Here is a 21,111-nt window from a genome sequence, read left to right as displayed (position 1 = left end):
GCATGGCACACACTACGTCCTTTTGTTTTGCATGCACATTGCTTTGAAAATAATAGCTATTTATAGTTGTATAAATCGATATATATGTGACTACCGCTGAAGTGGCGAATGGAATGTGTTAAAGCACAAAGATGTGTAAACATAGTGCAGTAATTGACATCATGAGCTTCGTACATCAGTGATACATAATGCCATGAATACATCAGGTAAGCATTTGGGAACCGATGACATGTGTCAACCAAGCCAGCGGGCCTGACCACCCGATCCCGTTCGTCGTATCTGACGACATGCATGGGTTGCTGAAGACCAATTCTAACCCAGGTCTTCACAAGTATATGCTTTAGTACAGACAATATATGGTTGTGCATAACAGCTATTCAGATGCATGCCTTTAAACTGCTGATTTATACATAGCTTTGTAATACATACCAACATCTGAAACTGACCCAAATTACAGTTGATTTTTCGCCCTAGGAAATACTTCAAACCTATACAATATTTAGGAAATAATCGGCAAATGTACTCTCAATCGTATAGTGTCGCTTTTTTAGCTTTAATTTACCCAAGTACAACCAAAAAGCTATCAACATCGAAATTCATACATGGAAATTTCTGAAAATCCATAGGGGGCATGACAATGGTACCGATGGTCGTATGTTTCAAAGGTGAAGCTTAATATGGGAAGTTCATTCGTATCTGGACACATTCGCAAATCCGGTCATTCGTACATTTTAATCTGTATTTGCGTTAGTTTCAGGGGTCTACAATCCGGATATTGGATCTGTATAGGATATCAGCATCTAAGTGGATACGTCTTGCAACCACATGACCACGGGCTTTCTTCCCACAGCCTGTTTATTCGTGTAGAAGTGCCTGTATACCCATAACACTCAGTCCTGCATTGTAAACATTATTGCTAACATATTTTGGGTCCTTTTTTCCACCCCAAACCGCGACACTACCTCCAAGCGTATTGACTGCAAAGTGCTGGGCGTTGGTTTGCTATACGTCGGTTGGCTGCTATCTGAACATATATAATCGGTTTTTAAAATAGAAAAATTGACCCTTGACACTTGTCATACATTTTAACGCCAAGTTAAAAAATGTGACGCTACTGTAGATTGTACGAGCGCTTCAGGGTATGCCGATTTCGCATCTGGAGTTTGCCCGATGGCACGCAGCTGAGAGATTAGTTTTCTTTCATACACTCTGGTCTCGTGTCCACATTTCTACCAGTTACATTCAGCTGAAACCAACAAATGTTTTAATTGTAACTCAATGTATTGTTGTTCTGTAGTCCAGGAAACCTCTGTTACTACCCGACATCCCTCTGATCAGAGACCATATAATAATCTATTATATAGTCTCTGCTCTGATCTTGTGTTTATCGTGTATTAAAGAACTAGCTGTTATTTGAAACTGGTATACTACAGTTTGAAAATCGATTAAACACACAAAAATCACACACAGATATTATGTTGGATATTTCTCCAAGCTATATTTGTTTTTCGATTGAAAAACGCAACTTTGCTTATGTCCCTTTGAATGGTCACATGACATGTTACTAGGAAAATGGCGGCGAATTTGTTGGAAGACAGTTTGCGATCGCTTCACAATCTTCATCAAGACGCGGGTGGCCGTGCCAAAGAACAAATTGACACTGTTGTTGGCGACATCGTACAGATATGCTTAAACGAATTATCTGAAAAGGATGTCGGTAAGATGTGTGTCAGTTGGAAATGCAAGCAATGTTTGAACGGTTCTCAGTGTCGCCGGTGTAGACTGTCCTGTTTTCGATCGTCAACAGGTTCTCTTTAATCGTGATTGTGTTGTCATTTTGGTAATAACATCTGTAACCATCAACTGGGGATTTGCCGTTTCATTCATGTGCAATATCTCTATTTCTTAAAATGATTGTGTGTCGCTTTGATTGTTCATTTACAGCCTTGAATCAATCTAGTCACAGGAATATCAGGTGCTTTTTTCGTCTCGTTGGGGTGCACTTCAGGTTGTGTCCAGATGATGTGCCATTTTCGGAGTCGTGAAATCATAAACTGTTAAAAAAATTCTTTTCAAAATGTCAGTTCACAGTTTAACTTTAAGTTTATTAATACATTTATCTTCACTCCTCAGACTATTGCTGCTCTGTGCTGTTTGACAAGGAAATTGGAGTGGTCAAGTTTTTGCAGAAAGTCATCACTGCTGAAGAGGTAGGCTGTATATTTGACTACTTTGAACAATTCTTATAACACACCTGTATGAGGCACTCATTGGTTGAATCAGAACACAACATAGACCTATGTAAATAACCTCGTTTGTAATTTCTGTTTTGCTGATCTGAATATTTACATTTTGACATCTTGAAAACCAGAAAGCTTTGAATGGATGATTTCAACACTGGTAAATAATGAAATTGCTAATTGAACTCTGTTCAGATTCTAAGTTTGCATCTTTGCCCTTTTGAATGTGCAAAAACATAAGATGCATTCTTTGGTTTATTCGACTTTTGGATAAGGCATGTCTGTTTAACCTCTCCTCCTTAAAATTTTGGTTTATCTTTTAACATGAAGTTTGTTTTTGACTTAGCAATGGTGTTTAAAAAATGACATCATACTTGAAGGTGTTAGAAAGATGATATTTGTTGTTACCCTGTCTGGCTCTTGGAATTACAGGGTAAAACAAGGCCTGGTCAACAACAGTCAGTTTACTGTGTCTTAGCGGGTTATCCAGCTGCATCGTGGTATCTCTCAGATAGCATTATGAAACCATCAGTAGCCTGGGCTAATGCGAGCATGCACCTACACACACACACACTTACATCATGCCACTATATAAGTGACTTTATCTTGAATTTGACATTAAACCCCATTTCATCTCACCTCCCCCCTACCACAACTCACCTCATCTCCCCCCCACCTAACCCTCACCTATCCTCACCTAACCTGAGTTCACTCTGCATATTTGTTATTATACCCCCGCTACGAAGTAACGGGGGTATATAGCGTTCATTCTGTCCGTCCGTCCGTGCGTCCTTCCGTCCCGATACTTTGTCCGAAGCATATCTCTTAAAGTTTACATGCTAGGTTCACCAAACTTCACACACATGTTAATCATTACCCATTGATGTGCCTTTTGCTATTTTAATTTTTTTTCGACTTTTGTGTTTTGCTGTTTTCATGGAAACCGCGACTTAGTGCCAAATGTGTTTTGATGGTTTTGTCCGAGACATATCTCTTAAAGTTTACATGCTAGGTTCACCAAACTTCACACACATGTTAATCATAACCCATTGATGTGCCTTTGCTATTTTAAAAGTTTTTTCATAAAGTTTGTTTTTGCTGTTTCCATGGAAACACTCGACTTAGTGCCAAATGTATTTGATGGCTTTTGTCGAATTATATCTCTTAAAGTTTACATGCTAGGTTCACCAAAACTTCACACACATGTTAATCATTACCCATTGATGTGCCTTTTGCTATTTTAATTTTTTTCCGACTTTTGTGTTTTGCTGTTTTCATGGAAACACCGACTTAGTGCCAAATGTGTTTTTAAGGTTTGTCGAGACATATCTCTTAAAGTTTACATGCTAGGTTCACCAAACTTCACACATGTTTAATCATAACCCATTGATGTGCCTTTTGCTATTTTAAAGTTTTTCGAATTTTGTGTTTTGCTGTTTTCATGGAAACCGCGACTTAGTGCCAAATGTATTTGATGGTTTTGTCAGACATATCTCTTAAAGTTTACATGCTAGGTTCACCAAACTTCACACACATGTAAATCATTACCCATTGATGTGCCTTTGCTTTATTTTAAAGTTTTTCAGAATTTTTTTAAGCTGTTTCCATGGAAACCACTTAACTTAGTATAAATGTATTTGATGGTTTTGTTAGAGCATATCTCTTAAAGTTTACATGCTAGGTTCACCAAACTTCACACACATGTTAATCATTACCCATTGATGTGCCTTTTGCTATTTTAAATTTTAAATGTGTGCAACATGAGGTGAGTAACATTCTTCACCAAAAGCGTCCACTTTATTGTGTGCGGAGTCAGTAACATTCTTCATCTATGTCCACTTCATTTGTGTGCAACATGAGTCAGTGACCTTCTTCATCTGTGTCCACTTTATTGTGTGCACATGAGGTCAGTAACATTCTTCATCTGTGTCCACTTCATTGTGTTGCAGCATGAGTCAGTGACCTTCTTCATCTGTGTCCACTTAATTGTGTGCACATGAGTCAGTAACATTCTTCATCTATGTCCACTTCATTGTGTTGCAACATGAGTCAGTGACCTTCTTCATCTGTGTCCACTTTATTGTGTGCACATGAGTCAGTAACATTAAAGTCACCAACATCCACTTCATTGTGTGCAACATGAGTCAGTAACATTCTTCATCTACGTCCACTTCATTGTGTGCAACATGAGTCAGTAACATTCTTCATCTACGTCCACTTCATTGTGTGCAACATGAGTCAGTAACATTCTTCATCTACGTCCACTTCATTGTGTGCAACATGAGTCAGTAACATTCTTCATCTACGTCCACTTCATTGTGTGCAACATGAGTCAGTGACATTCTTCATCGATCCCACTTCATTGTGTACAGCATGAGTCAGTGACATTCTTCATCTACGTCCACTTCATTGTGTGCAACATGGGTCAGTAACATTCTTCATCGTCCACTTCATTTGGTGTGCAACATGTCAGTAACATTCTTCATCGACACCCACTTCATTGTGTGCAACATGAGTCAGTAACATTCTTCATCGTCCACTTCATTGTGTGCAACATGAGTCAGTAACATTTTCATCATCACCCACTTCATTGTGTGCAACATGAGTCAGTGACCTTCTTCATCTACCGTCCGCTTCATTGTGTGCAACATGAGTCAGTAACATTCTTCATCTCACGTCCACTTCATTGTGTGCAACATGAGTCAGTGACCTTCTTCATCGTCCACTTCATTGTGTGCAACATGAGTCAGTAACATTCTTCATCTACGTCCACTTCATTGTGTGCAACATGAGTCAGTGACATTCTTCATCTACGTCCACTTCATTGTGTGCAACATGAGTCAGTGACATTCTTCATCTCACGTCCACTTCATTGTGTGCAACATGAGTCAGTAACATTCTTCATCTACGTCCACTTCATTGTATGTGCAACATGAGACAGACAAGTTCAGTTGTATGTCAAAGGTTTCCGCGGAAAACACAAAAAAATAATGTTTCCATAAATTATTACTGTAATCAGTACATGGCAAAACTATTATCTAACTTATATAAAGTTTAGTAGAGTCAAGGAGAAAGTCTTGTGAGCTGCTGATCCTTGTCACAATATATATATCAATATCAGTCATTTCCATGTCCCAAAGTGGGAAGCGGGGGTATGTGAGCTGTGCTCACTTCTACACTTGTTTGTCATTAAGTTCTACCTTTGTGTTCAGTTCAGGGATGCAAGGCACAGCTACTAGACTTGCTGGCAGGCTTTACAGAGAAAGTAGGGAAGAAGATCCTTTATTATGCTGTGGATATCAAGGTTAGTAAATCACCCTGGCGTCAAAGAGGTTCTGTGATCAATGCAATCTTGCAAATGCTGATATACTACCCATCAAAAGTTTAGACTCACTGAAAGCACTCACTATATGTTATGTATATGTATGTGGTTACATCGAAGATGAATTTCTCCACCAACTTGGGGGAACCAACTGAAAACCTTATGCAGATGAATTGCACAAGGATGATGCTTCAAATTGCGAAAGGCATGAGCAAATGTCGTGCATGTGAATAGATTCGTTTTGGTGTAAAGTTTTGTTAAGAATTCGCCAATTTTCACAGATTTTAATCATTTACTGAACTCATGACAATAATCTTTTCAATGTTACGAATATGTTTTACAATACACCAGTTCATAACTAAACAGTACCTTTAAACAGTATGGAATATTTTGCAAAAAGCTAGTTTAGAACAGTGGACAAGTAAGTGGCTACATTTACACTAGTGAGTCTAAACTTTTGATGGGTAGTATATATGAAAATTTTAGTTTTATTATGTTGAGATGTATTTAAAGAATACATAGATATATCACTTCGATTATTATTGACACATTTGTGAATAATATGAATTTACTGATGATTATCATTAATAATCAAATTTGAAATAAAGATTAAAGTTACAGTTGATATGAATACTGTAGGTGAAGAACACAGATGATCCCAATCAGTCCTTACTTTCTGGATCTGACCTGTTGAAAGATGTGTTGTTTTGATGTTGTTATTTACTTTAGTAACTGAACAATTAAGTATCAAATACACCTTGACATTTATAACACAGTAGATTTTACACATTCTGATATCGTTATGATTTGTAATATGGTTCTCTGCAGGAAATCAGTTTCTAAGCTGTTTATCGCGAGAGACAGGTTTATAAAAGTTAAAGAATGCAGCAATACCTGTTCTTATCAAGGTAAGCAAAGCCTTCCATACCTAATTATGGGACTAATCATATTCAAAATACTTAAATTATTAGGAGATGTATTTCAGTCAAAAAGTATATTTGGTTTCAGTGCTGTTGATCTTGCCCTCAAGAAGGCACCTTTTACATTCATGTACCTGAGGGTTGTGACAAGTCATGTGCTGGAGAATATTTCCAATGCTGGATGTAATATTAGATTTCAAACATGTTAATGTTGCATGCTACTGTTATTTATCTCTTTAAAGACATATTTGTAATCTTATCCTATCTCACGGTATGTGCTTCTCTCTCTTGATTCGACACTGAGTGGAACGATGTAAACTCTTTTCCCTTGGCCTCTCTTGTCCATCCGCCCAAGCACTCCATGCTACCCTCATTATAAGACAGCTTCCTAGTTGTCATGAAAGCATGCGGCATGCACCACTACCTACCCATGTGACTATCTCCGAATCATCATTCTCTTTCTTGTCGCACTTGAGTGTGAACGTGTTTTGATTTGCTAAATGTTTTCAAGTTAGTCTACAACATCGGGAAATTGACCAGCCAAAAAAGAAGAAGAAATGCTCCCGGTGTAATAAAGTGTTCTCCGCGAGTGATCCAAATGCGTATTGTGTGCGACAGTGTAACTGGGACTCTCGTTGCGATAAATGTAAGGATCTTACCTTCGAGGCGTTTGGTGACTACACTCGGGCTTGAGCTCATCGTGTTGCTGACAGAGCTCGTTATGCCGCTTCACTTGACGGACCCAGTCCCACCAAGAAAGGAAAGTTTAAGCGTCCTACTTTGTCTGCTCGGCGGTCACAGTCCCCTCCCTGGAATGAAGAGGATTTCATGAGAGCATCGGCAGACTCTTAGTTATCGGAAGACCTTCGGAATTTGTTGGGCTCTCAACATTCCAGCCCGAGTCCTTCGTCTTCGACCACGTCCCGGGGTAGTGGTTGTCGAGACTACTACCACCCCTCAGGATACCTCTACACAGCAGGACCCTCGAACTACGCTCTCTGTCTCTCGTTCTCCAGACCAGTTATCTCGGCAACCTTGCTTATCTGCTTCTGACAAGAATCAGCTGATCTCTACGCCTGACTGCGCAGAAGCCGTTCTCGCTCTCGTCGTTTGTCCAGTAGTGAGAGGAACCAGTCTACCTCACCTCAATGCCTGTCAGCTGTTACATCGCCGTCTCCTTCCCATTCGGCGAAAAGAAATGCTGTTTCTTGCGCCAGCTACCTCTTTCTTCTGCTTTCCCGAAGCCTGCCAGTTCGAATCACAGTTTGCCGGATCATGCTTCGCCTGTCCGCTCCCCTCCACCTCTACTTTAGCCGGACTGTCCACCTTCCCCAAACTTAGACCGGCTCTCTACGAAACAGCTCTCACCGAACCTGTCTTCATTGAAACAGCAGTCTACTCTTCAGCATTCTCCGGTTTGATCGTCTACTAAACAGATTTCACCTAATCGAACTTCGTCGAAATAACGTTCATCGAAACAGAAGATTTCATCAAAACGGCATGGAGTGAATCAACTTTCGCCGAAACGGCCTGCTTCCAAGCAGTATTCATTGGAATGCCTTTCTACGGATCATCTGAGTACTTCTCCGAACTCTGTTGGATCCTACAGTCACGCCTCCTCAGCACGGATGCGGCTGTCACCGAGTCGTCTGGATAGGTCTCCTATTTTATTCGGATTTGTTCACCGGATAGACCTGGTAGGTCTACTTCACCGCCGAGATACCACTCTTCGACTCGTTCACATTCAACAAAGCACACGCCTCCCTCTGTTTCGTTGAGATCAGTTTTTCATTCCAAGTCACCCCCTCGGATTTTGTCATCTTGTCATCATGGGACTTCCGGTTCTGCGCACTCGACCCGTCAACCTAGATCTCCTACACGGTCGACTGCTGCCTATCGTTCAAGATCCAGGGATCGTCGTTCTCGTTGCGATATCTCCCCTCCTTACTCCCGTTCTCCTCAGCGGGTCTCTATTTGTGCATCTTCTCCCGGTTCGTCCCCCTCCAGACATAGATATGGTTCTACGAATAGACGATGTACTCAACAGGGCTCCGATCTTCGATCTGAGCGTGCTACGATTTCTGACGGGAGTCCTGCCTCCTCGCGTCTCTGTACTTGGATTGTACCAGATTCCAGGACTCCTGCGCAGGATACTACTCCTCCCCCAGATCTGGCTGCGATGTTGAGTGCTCTTACTACTGCTTGGAATCAACAACAGGCTGTTCATTCAACAGGGAGTGCTCCTCCCCTAAGACCAACTGTTGCGGTGCCTAGTCCTGGTGTTCCACAGGATCCTACATCCCCGGCACATTTGGTTGTAGATTCCCCAGAGGGAAGTTTGGACTTTGTCGACGAACCTCAAATCTTAGCTTGGATAGTGGAGAAACTCCACCTCCCTATGTCACAGAGCCCAGAGGACTTATACATTCCTTCTCCATGAGACGAGACTTGGCATCTATTACCTTCCCACCACGGCCTTGTATTGCTCATATAACTACATCCTTGGATCATGCCTTTAAAAGCCTTAAAAGGATTAAGGATGGCCTGTCTTCGCCTAGATTCTCCCTACCGGCGGCTCATTCCCATTGGTTCCAGTCGTTGTCTACTGCCCCTTCGGTGGATGAAGATGTCCAAACACTTTGTGGGAAGAGGACTTGTTCAGCCTTTCTATTTGAGGACAGAGAACTGTCTCACATGGACACAGCTATTTGTCGCTTCTTACCCTCAATCAATTGCATCATCTCGGTGGTGGGCGCGGTTGCGGCATCGGTGGAGCACTCTTTCACCGATCAGGATGCTTACATCAGAGGCTGTATGTCCCTTATACTGGACCAATTATTAGATCGTACTTGACCAGCTGTCTCATTTCCTTGGTTATCTCCTGGCAGTTCGACGTCACAGCACGCTCAATTTGTCTTCATGTGATGACAGGTTCAAGGATGAACTCTTCTGTCAACAGTGGTCTGCAGAGTCCTTGTTTAATGGCATGATTGGGGAAGTTTCAGCGAAGGTGGATCGGGACACTCAATTTCAAGTTTCGGTGGAATTATTTTTTATTGCAACTCCAGAAATCCCATCTGCAAGTTTCCATGATACAGAGAAAGCCTCCACGGTTTGTGCCATCTCATCCAGAACTGTGTCAGGGTTTTCGTGGCCATTCGTCCCGAGGTAGAGGTAGCAGTCCTCCCGTGGCACTTCTTCACGAGTGGGGCCCCCAAGCAGTGACTTGTCGAAACAAGGGCATGACTGGGAACTCCCGCCTCCAGCCGTCCCCATTTACGACTCTCCCAACTGGACCATACTAGACGATCCTTTCGTGACCAACCTCCTCGCCAAAGGCTATCAACTTCCAGTCATCGGACGCCTGCCGCTGACAGTGCATCCGGTACATCGCAGCTACCCGGCGGACCAGGTCCAGTTTCTTCAAGAAAAATTCCACAAAAATAAGACTCATTTTCAACGTGAATCTTTTCAGTGCCCCCTATCTTCAGCGCCCACCTCACTTCCGGATGGTATCGATCGTCCTTCTTCGCACAATCCTGAAGAAAGGCGATTTTCTTGTCAGCCTAGACCTTCAAGATGTTGCATATCTTCATGTGCCTAAGCATCCGGATTTGCTGAAATTCCTCCGATTCATGTTCCAAGGGATCCATTTTCAATGGACCGTCCTGCCTTTTGGAATTTCCATGGCCCCGTGGCTATTTACCAGGATCACCAAGCCGATCACCAGGTTTCTTCATCTCCATGGGGTCGTGTTCGAAAGTTACATAGACGACTGCATTCAGGCACAGAGAGACCCAGTCTTCTTCTACGTCAGCTGGAGTTCAGTATGAAGCTTCTCCTGCCACTGGGTTAGCTGTTAAGCGCTTCGAAGTCGAAACTAACACCGACCCAGACCCTTCAATTCATCGGGGCAACTTTCGACATGCACCAGGGCCTGATTTTCGTTCCCCAAGACAGTTGGCTGAAAATTCAACGGCTAGTTCCGTTGGCGCTCTCCCAGCCCAGGACTTTACGCCAGGGGCAAGAACTTTTGGGCCTCTTGACATCGGCACAGGCATTGACACGGCGGGGACAATTGCAACTGCGTCCGTTGCAGCGTTTCCTGCGTCCGTATCTCGTCTCAGAGAATCTCAAGGAGTTGATTCATCTTCCCGAACCTTTACATTCTTTTCTTAAATGGTGGCTTGTAGAACAGAATGTTTGCGCTGGAGTCTGTTTGATGCCGTTCATTCCAACGCACCATTGTTCGTCGACGCGCCGCTCAAAGGTTTGGGGGTCACTTTCTTCATCATCAGACGACCAGGCTGTGGTGCGTCCGCAGAATGGGACGGGGACATCAACGGACTCGAGTTCTTGGCGGTTCTTCTTGGCATTCGACATTGGGCGGCGGAACTTCGGGAGTCCTCCCTGCTGATTCAGACAGACAACTCCACGGTCGTCTGGTACATTGACCATCTCGGGTCGACAGGTTCGGCAAACCTTCTTCGGCTGGAGTTTCGTTTCTTCCATCTAATTGACTCCCTCGCCATCGATGCTAGAGCCAGACACATTCCCGGAGTCAGGAATGTCATCGCAGATGCGCTGTCCGGCCCCGATCGGCCGTCTCCCACGGAGTGGCAGTGGAAACCACAGATCTTTCGGGAACTGGTCTTTCCGTTATCAAGGCCCTAAGTCGACCTATTCGCCACACGGTTCAACCATCAGCTCCCGAAGTTTGTCTCGCCGATACCAGACCAACTAGCATGGGATCTCGATGCTCTGGCGATTTCGTTGGAGGGGCTCAACGCTTACGCCTTCCCCCCTCCGTCTCTTCTACCCAGAGTCATCCAGAAACTCAGGGTGACCAGACAGATTCTACTGCTTTTGGTCATGCTTACTGGCCAGTCAGGAGTTGGTTTGTCGACCTCGCACAGCTCGCAGTCCTAAACCCAGTTCCTCTTCCCGTTCGGGACGACCTACTGTTACCCCCTCACTCTGATCAACGCCACTTATCCCTTCACACCCTGTCTCTGCACGTTTGGCGCATCTGCAGAAGTCCTTAATCCCCAAGAGGTATTCTCAGAGAGTGGCTATGGCCATCACTTCTGCTCATCGGACTTCCACCCGCTCACTTTATGATGAGAAGCGGAAGTGTTTTGAGGGATATTGCACGTCCATAGGAATTACATTTCCCATTTCTACTTCACCTCAAATCGTCGCTGAGTTTCTTCAGCATTTGTGGTCGTCTAGGAAGCTCAAGGGTTCCACTTTGGCCACTTACGTTGCTGCGATCAACTCAGTCCTGGCTACCACCACAGGTTCTAAGGTCTCGACGGTTCCTGAGCTTCAGTATTTGCTCTCGTCCTTCAAGTTGGCCGATCAGTCTAAGAAGTTTAGACCTCCTGCATGGGATTTATCTGTGGTGCTGCGTCATTTGGCCTCGGCAGACTATGAACCCCTAGCTCAGATTTCCTTCAAGACCTTCTTACTTGTGGCCTTGGCTACAGCTGCTCGAATTTCTGAACTCCACGCTTTGGACGTTAACAGAGTCCAGTTTGAACGGAAGGAGTCTTCCTCGGTCTCCGTTGGGATTTCGTAGCGAAGAATCAGTTGCCGGGACAACCTGATCGTACATTTACCATCCCACCGTTGTCTACGATCCTTGGGCCACATGACAATGAAGACCTGCAGCTTTGCCCTGTTATGGCTTTGAAGATTTTTCTTGCTGCTTCTAAAGATCGCCGCCATCTCCACAAGCCCCTCTTCATTCTGTTGTCCTCAACATCCAGGGCGGAAGTGTCTCGCACCACATTATCCTTCTGGATGAGAGCCACCATCCTATGGGCTTACACCTTCACTGGGTTACCGGCCCCGACAGCTTCCAATCCACATGAGACACGGGCGTTAGCGTCTACGTCTCTGCATAGTAACTGCTCTCTCCACGCCATTATGGAAGGATGCTTCTGGCGATCTGACTCGATCTTCTCCTACCACTACCTTCAGGACCTCTCAGTCAAGGATGTCCAAGGCCTGTACCAGTTTGGACCCCTTGTTCTCGCACAACAGCTGTCTACGGCCCAACAACGCAGATAGGGTACGGTCCCACGCGGTTGCTGCTTCCCTGCACTTTCCTGAATATAAGTCTGAACTTGATGTCTGCCTTAAGTTTTGATTGCCTATGGGTTAGAACTACTTCACTTAGTTTTATACTAAGACACGGAGATACTACCACCTAGGTGGTTGGACGAATCTGGAGCACTGATTCTGTATCACGATGTGGAAGGGTTCGACATTTCACGTTTCCTGACCTCTACTTTTCGAAGCAATTACGTCAGTGAAGTGTGTCACTCCCGAATTCCAGTGGATTTCATTCAGTGTTCCGACTCCGAAATTGCTAGGCTCATCCTTTGACTAGGAGTGAGGGTCAATTTGATGTTGACTGGAACTTAACATTAAAACTGCGAGTTTTCGTGAGTTGTGCTTCTCTTTCACCCGCCCCTGGTCGGTGTCTGTGGGGGTCTTCTCGAAGCAGGGCTGGCCTGATTATTGTCTATGACTTTAATTTACGGGGGTACCTTGAAAATCGTGGCGAAGTGACATCCTTTCTCGCTGAGCTGCGTCCTTCTTCGGAGGATGCGGCCGAACACCACATTGCTCGGGAGCACCCATCTCCCTGGGAGATTTTGTGCTTAGTAAGCCAAGGAGTTCAGAGGAACTCGTCACAAGCATAGGAGTTGCGCTAGCCATAACAGGCCTCCCTTGTGCATGGCTATCTACGGTTGTTTCCAGTCTACACAGTTCTACTGTTCGCACTGACAAAACACAGGGTATCTGCGTCCCGCTGTCCAACCGTTGGATAAGTGCATACAGTGAGATAGGATAACTTTAAAAATTTGGAAATTTTAAATATAAATTGTATATTTATATACTTATCCTATCTCACACGACGGATTCCCAGCCATCCTCCCCGCTCTGCAGATTCTCTAAGATTAATATTCCAGTGGCTCCAAGAATGAGAATGATGATTCGGAGATAGTCATGTGGGTAGCTTGCCGCATGCTTTGCATGACAACTAGGAAGCTGTCTTATAATGAGGGTAGCATGGAGTGCTTGGGCGGATGGATGGACAAGAGAGGCCAAGGGAAAAAAGTTTACATCGTTCCACTCAGTGTCGAATCAAGAGAGAGAAGTGCATACCGTGAGATAGGATAAGTATATAAATATACAATTTATATTTAAAATTTCCAATTTTAGTTTAAGAAGTTGGTTTTTGATAATGCAAAGTTTGACCTTGACCTTCCTGCCAGCTCCTGGAGGTTAGTGCAGGGTCAGCCATGGGGGACCAGCTGAAGGTCAACAAGCTCACTGAGAAGCTCTTCATGGAGCTAACCAAGAGCGCCAGTAAACTACAGGCATCAGGTAAGGGAAGAGCTTTAGAATTAATCTACCTGGGCCCTGTTTCACAAAGCTCTCATAAGCCTAATATTTCGTAACTTTTCTCGTAGCATTTGTACTTCCTCTGTTACAGCATAGGAGGTATGAGTGCTACGAGAAAGGTTATGAGATCTTAGCCTTACAGGGGCTTTGTGACATGGGGCCTGAAGTATACTATAATTCACAAAACTTAAGCTTTGAATAGTTTTCCAGTTAAAAGACAAAAAGCAGAAGCTGTATAACTGTATGAATCTACATGATGAGGAATAATGATAATCAAATGGGGAATATGGCACAAACAGCTGATATCAAAGATCATGAGGCAAAGATTATCTTGAGAGGCGACTCACATGATTCGCCAGTTAGGCCTGCTGACTTGGCTGATGCCTGTCACTGTGTCCCCCCAGATGCGTAGATCAATGCGTGATGTCAGTCACAGGATTGTCATATTCACAGACTGCCGTCATATTACTGGTGGGAATTGGTTCAAATCTCATAATTGATGATTGGTTCATTACAACTGATCAATCATCGAAAATAATTGGTTAGCGTCATTTATGAAATGTTCCTGGTTATTTTTGTTAATGCACAAAAAATAAAGAAAAAACATGCTGTTCCTGGGTTGTTTTTTCACACATTGCACATCTTTAAATGATGACTAGTATGTTAGGAACATAAATTTCTTGTCGTCTATAAAATAAATTCAATTGTGACTTAGAACGAGCATGTAGTGCTCATGAAATGTCACAGACAAAACCAACAGTGTGAAAAATATTGTTAATGCAAAAAGTGTTCCAGAATTGTTTGTGTTCGATTATGAGAAAACATGATGGATTGCTTGGTCATTTAGTCACTGCGACCAATCGTCGATTTTTTTCAATTAATCGGACCACCACTACGTCATATAGCTGGAAAATTGTTTCATGTGGCATTAAACTGCAAGTACACAAATAAATGACTGTTTTAGCTGCTAATCCTTTCGTGACATTTTCAGTGAAGGCAAATGTCTACCAGCTGCTGGGAGTAATATCTGAGGTGTATCCGGAACTGATGGCAGACTACTCGGAGAGGCTGGTCGGGCTGTATGTGAATGCCCTGAAAGCTGAGGTATGTAAATTGTGGATAGTGACAGACTGTATGTGGATGCCGTAAAAGCTGAGGTGTGTACCTCGTCCGTTGTGGCAATCTAGACTATATGTGAGGGGTGAAGGGGTAGCCTAATGGTTAAAGCGTTAGCTCGTCACGCCGAAGACCCGGGTTCAAATCCCCACATGGGTACAATGTGTGAAGCCCATTTCTGGTGTCCCCCTCCATGATGTTGCTAGAATATTGCTAAAAGCGGCATAAAAACCAAACTCAGTCAGTCAGTCAGACTATATGTGAATGCTTCTACACCCACCACAACCACTCCGCGTGGTCATGATATGTGAAGCTCATTTCTGGTAGGGGTGTCTATTGAGGGGTAAACAACTATTGTGATAGCGATAGTCTATTGCAACATACTATTGCGATAGTGATAATGTATTGCGACCAACTATTGCAATACTATTGTAATTCTATTGCAACAGGTTTTTTTCCTCGAATTGACTCATTTGAAGTCATTTCCCAAATGAATGTATAGTTTATATGAAATAAAAACAATGTTGAAGTAGTTTCAGTATCTTTTAATAACTGACAAGAAACTTGAAACCCAGATCAAGTAAACAGTTAAAACATAACGTATTGTTATTCACAATTTCAAACTTCGAGTTGCATGCCGTGTTTGCCTCCATGTTTGTTTAACAGGGGCGGATAACTCTAAATCAAAGTGAACGAATCTAGTACTTCCTGTATTTTGCGCTGCGCATTTATCAACGGAAGTCAATTGCTAAACTATCGATAGTCACACATATTCTCGATGCATCGATAGTTTTTCGTTTCTACCATCGATTAATTGTTATCAGAGACTCAACAATTGCAATCCATCGATAGTTCGATGTGTCGTTACAGCACTAATTTCTGGTGTCTCCTTTGTGATATTGCTGGAATATTGCTAAAAGTGGCATAAAACTAAACTCACTCACTCACTCACTCACTCACTCACCCACTCTTTCCTCTACTACCACAGCTAGCATTGTGCTGTGGCTACTCCATGTACTTCTACAACAGCAGCCCCTACTTCTGAGACGACTACTACTTCTACTACCACCACCACCACTACTACTGAGACTACTACTACCACCACCACCACCACTGCCTCCACAAGTAGTAATTAATTGTGTTTATTGCAGATGGAGTCAAAGACCCGCAAACCAGAATTACCAGTTATAGCTGGGTGTTTGGAAGGACTGACAGCCTATCTTGTTAACTTCACACAGTCAGCAGAGGGAAGGTATTAAGACTTAGAAGGAATCCCAGATTCCATTTTAAATATGATCATTACAAACAGCTACTGTAGCCATTTACACTGTTACAACCACCCAAAACTACGCATGCAATGATTTTCTTTCAATAAATAAACACATCCTGACATTTTTAATGATCATACTCTCTTTGCAGGATCAAAACACAGCTATGCAATCTTCAAATATGCCCGTGATGGCTATTGACCCTGGGATCAGTTTCTCCAGATATGATGTACCTCGAGGTGGTCTCCGACTGTTTGGTAAACACTGTGGGCAGTTCAACCAGTTCATCATGGACGACTACCAGGTAAGGCTAGGAACATGGGTCAGTGATCAGAGGGACAGTGATATACCTGGTTCTATTTAGTTTTGATTCCATTAGTTTAGACGAATTTGACACATTTGTCAAAATGTTGTGTCGTTTAGGTGTGAGGAAATCATGTTCCATTCGCCCTGATCATGATTCTTGGTTTATCATTATTCTGGGGTCCATGAATTTTACCAAAACGCTGCATAAAAATTGACTCACTCACTCAACCACTCTCTCACTCACTCAAACCCTCACGCACTCTAACCCAACCACTTACTGAGTGCTGAATATCTAATGTCTGTCATGTTGATATTTCAGGGGATGTATGAGAAGTTTCTCAGCTGGAACCGGCACCACAATCGAGAACTGGCACATCTCGGCATGATGGCCATGGAGTCTTTCCTCAAACAGGTCTCTATCTGAATACTGTACAGTCTGTCCAGTAAAACATGACAAGAACATCAGAAACACAGTATACATTAACATTCAGCTCTTTTGACATAATTGTCACCACCTACAGATCTTTCCGTAGCAGGGGCGGTGGGGTAGCCTAGTGGTTAAAGCGTTGTCTCGTCACGCCGAAGACCCGGGTTCGAATCCCCACATGGGTACAATGTGTGAAGCCCATTTCTGGTGTCCTCCGCCATGATGTTGCTGGAATATTGCTAAAAGCGGCATAAAACCAAACACCGTCAGTCAGTCAGTCTTTCCGTTGAGAGTTTTATGTGTAATACATTGTCATTGGCATAACTTATAATAACATGTTTTGGGTCACACTGTAAGATTTTGTAGCTGATTGTGTGTACTGACTGGTTCAGGTTCTTGGGAGATGTTAGTTGTCCGTGCCCAGGAAGGGAAGAAAGAGGGAGCTGTGTTCAAGGTAAGTTGTAATTATCCTCGTCACACCGAAGACCGGGTTCAATCCCACATACCGGGTACAATGTGTGAAGCCCATTTCTGGTGTCCCCATGCATTGATGTTGCTGGAATATTGCTAAAAGCGCCGTGAAACCAAACTCAGTCAGTCAGTCAGTCTAATTATATTACTTTTATTTTACTTTGTTTTGTGAAAATTCATCTGTTTGAAAAAGGCATCAAATCTTAAACACATGGAGCTTCCTTTGTCTCTCATCCTATTTCTTGTTGTCACAATGTATTTAGGAATTCTCAATGGAACCATGGTCACAGTAGCTCATGTCACAGAACATGATGAACAATCTATTTGAGTGTTGTCAGATTCTGTTATATCGTGGTTGCCTCCCTTCCAGCATATCCAGGATCCCATTCCACAGAGTGATATTATGCTAGGTGATTGTAAATCCTGTACTTAACATAGATTTAAGACCTGAGATCACTTTGTGCAATGGGGACCTGGAGCAAAACAGCTATTCTAACTTTGTCTCAATGTGTGTGTAAGGAATTTATGTTGTGAAGGAGTTATCACATAACCCTGTTTACTTTCAGTTTTTCATCCAGCAGTTCCGTAACATCATGAATGATAACAAGTCAAGCTCCAAGCAAGTGTCCCTGGCTATCAGGGGATACGGCTTGTTGGCTGCAGTGAGTGACACTTGTCTTGCTTTTGAAGCCTCATTATGTTGATTTGTTGTTTTCTTTGTTGCAGTAAGGCATTTTAATGTAGCTGGAGTTTATATAAGAAAACAAACAAACAGCTTGTCCTAACAAGATCTGAAAAAAGACATGATTCTAGTTTAATATAAATGCTCAATGAAGACTTTAATGCTCTGTAGTGTCCCTCTTTGTGGCCTTAAATAATTCTTTCTATTCAGGAGATTCAGTATGTGAGTGACCTTCTGGGTTAGAACTGGCCTGTAGCAACATAAGCTGGCCATAAGGTGGATCAGGTGGTCAGGCTCAGTGACTTTGTTGATAGCACATTAACACACTTTGATGGGGTGGATCGTTAATCAGAATACCTACCAATGCACTGACTTGTTCATAGAGTTATTACAGGGCCACCATCATATTGAAAGATCACTGATGAGTGCAGAGCTAAACATTGTACAAACTAAATATGCAAATGTTTCATAATATGCAATTAAGTTGTTTGTGTCTTCAGCCATGTCGTTCCTTCCTGTCTCCGTCTGATGTTCAGTTCATGTTCAGCGAGATGATCAGCAAGTGTGAACAGCAGTTCCTTGGGTAAATCCTAGTTACTTTAAATGGCATTTATGATAGGTGTGTTGAAACAAGAAGCAACTGTTATATTCAGTTACATGCAACAAGAAACCACAGTAGTGACATATCGTCTTCCATACATCTCACAGGCTCATTGTGAGGAAAGTATGTAGAATGTATGAGCATGGAGCTAAAAAAGTACAACCTTGGTGTGTGTGTGTGTGTTACAGACAAGTGGAGGATCTGGAGGACAGGATTGTCTCCCTTCCCAGCTACCTGGAGGCCCTGGCTTACATAGTGAAGGAGGTGGACCAGGTGAGTGGTTGTGGAGGATGACATCCATTACACTTTCTGTATTTCATCATCTTCATCTGTTTGTATATTGTGTATCTGTGTATACTGTAGGTGTCGGGCACCTGTGCTGCCATCTTAAAACACCAGCTGGTCTTTCTGCTGGAGGGGCGGTGGGGTAGCCTTGTGGTTTAAGCATTCGCTCGTCACGCCCAAGACCCGGGTTCGATTCCCTCATGAATATTATGTGTGAAGCCCATTTCTGGTGTACCCTGCTGTGATATTGCTGGAATATTGCTAAAAGCAGCATAAAACCAAACTCAGTCAGTGATATTGCTGGAATATTGCTTAAAAACTGCATAAAACCATACTCGCTCACTCATTTTCTGCTGGAGAACATTTCACAAGTCCACAAATGCTTCATTTCATCTGTTTGTAATCTGTATATATTGTAGGTGTCGGACACCTATGCTGCCACCCTAGAACACCTGCTGGTCCTACTGCTGGAGAACTTCCCACAAGTGCATCCTAAGCTTCGCTTCATCTGCCAGAAGTCCATGCTGCAGGTTTTACTGGCTCTCATGGCGAAAGGAACAACTTTCCAGAAGGTTCTTTCAGGCATGGGTGAGTACTGCAGGCATTCAGCATTAATACAAGTTGAGACATGGAATAGACTGTGTATAGGGAAAACCGTCGCATGTCAAAATGTCGTTATTGGATATTTTTGGAAGTGGAGTGAATGGAGTTTGTCATAAAGATTCGATTCATGACTAAAACCAAACCTTTTCATCTGACAGATTGTACCAATAGGGTGCAGTCAGTCCATAGAGTCTTGCAACATGCTGAAGTTGGAGGAACCAGTTCATTCATGTAAGTGGTAGGGGCATCCATGTCACCCTTTAGGAGGACACAAAACTGTATATAATTAGTCAAGGCTCCTGAGAGATGTTCTCTGGCTTCAAAGTTCCAGAGGAGCATTGCTATAATGGGTGTTTCTCTCCCATGTTCCAGTATATCAAGGCCTCATCCGTACCTGCTCCCATCCAGTCAGTTTGGACACTGAGCAGACGGAGGAGCAAACGCCAGATGTAGCGGAGAAGAAAGTGTCATACAAGGACTACATTGAGCTGTGGCAGACTCTGCTGAACAGTGCCAGAATCAAGGTTGGTAACACTTTGGTCTATATTCATGTCTGTTCAGAGGTAAACAGCAAACGTTAAAATAGAAAATAGTGTTGGTACTAATGCAACTTGTCAGTGTATATGAGTATAACTCTTTCTTTTCTCTTGCATCAACTCTACATGAATGCACAGGCCAGCTCATAGTTTTGAGGGGCAGTGGCGTAGCCTAGTGGTCAAAGCGTTGGCTCGTCACGCCGAAGACCCGGGTTCGAATCCCCACATGGGTACACTGTGTTAAACCCATTTCTGGTGTCCCCGGCCGTGATGTTGCTGGAATATTGCTAAAAGCGGCATAAAACCAAACTCAGTCAGTCAGTCATAGTTTTGAAGGCCAGAAATCACCCAAGTGTTGATGAATGATGGATTCAAGTCCACAGGGCAATCAAAGTCATACAGTGCATGGGGCAGTGACATTGCAAAACTATTTATAAAGCCAGGCTGTGTCATTTGAAATAAAAACACATTTCCAAGAGGTCTGTTTCCAACTTGTTCACAGCTTCCCTGTGGATTCATGCAGTATGATGAATGGTCATTGTTATCATAAATATCCCATTCCTGTCAAAGTAGTAAGTCAACTCGTGTCTAGTGGTTTATGGTTTGCAGAGTTGTTTCCCTTATCAATGTAGTGGACTATAAATAAAATCATGGGATCCAATCCAGGGTTTGATGATGCCCTGATAACGATCCATATCCAGTGGATATGAATCCATGTATTATTTCCTAAAGGGGGAGCCTTGCTGAACCCACCTGCCATGTGGCTTGGCCTTCACCTGTGTAGTAAATGCTTTTCAAAGAGGAATTAAAGGCAAATCACTAATGTTCACTTTTAGGATTTTTGTATGTTTAGGTTAAATTGAATTCTGCAGACCAGTTAAACAAGTCATAGTTTAATTGTTTTTATTGCCTGTG

The 21,111-nt window shown here is 43.0% G+C and overlaps 1 protein-coding gene across 1 annotated transcript in view; it reads left to right on the top strand.

Annotated features, from left to right (window-relative positions):
• The first annotated feature begins 1,572 nt into the window (after positions 1 to 1,572).
• The window catches only part of LOC124266459 (DNA-dependent protein kinase catalytic subunit-like), a 34,097-nt gene continuing 14,558 nt past the window's right edge, over positions 1,573 to 21,111 (top strand). The window contains 16 exon segments of the mRNA XM_046701252.1: positions 1,573 to 1,717; positions 2,134 to 2,210; positions 5,458 to 5,544; positions 6,438 to 6,470; positions 13,772 to 13,883; positions 14,893 to 15,005; positions 16,169 to 16,268; positions 16,437 to 16,474; positions 16,476 to 16,589; positions 16,911 to 17,025; positions 17,411 to 17,472; positions 18,056 to 18,151; positions 18,672 to 18,754; positions 18,961 to 19,045; positions 19,477 to 19,645; positions 20,033 to 20,184. Coding sequence (XP_046557208.1) covers positions 1,573 to 1,717; positions 2,134 to 2,210; positions 5,458 to 5,544; positions 6,438 to 6,470; positions 13,772 to 13,883; positions 14,893 to 15,005; positions 16,169 to 16,268; positions 16,437 to 16,474; positions 16,476 to 16,589; positions 16,911 to 17,025; positions 17,411 to 17,472; positions 18,056 to 18,151; positions 18,672 to 18,754; positions 18,961 to 19,045; positions 19,477 to 19,645; positions 20,033 to 20,184 — 1,581 coding nt within the window.

The sequence above is a fragment of the Haliotis rubra genome, unplaced genomic scaffold, assembly GCF_003918875.1.
Source record: "Haliotis rubra isolate DU_JTF1 unplaced genomic scaffold, ASM391887v1 Scf1259, whole genome shotgun sequence".
Lineage (NCBI taxonomy): Eukaryota > Metazoa > Mollusca > Gastropoda > Lepetellida > Haliotidae > Haliotis > Haliotis rubra.
This window is presented reverse-complemented; position numbering and strand designations above follow the sequence as displayed.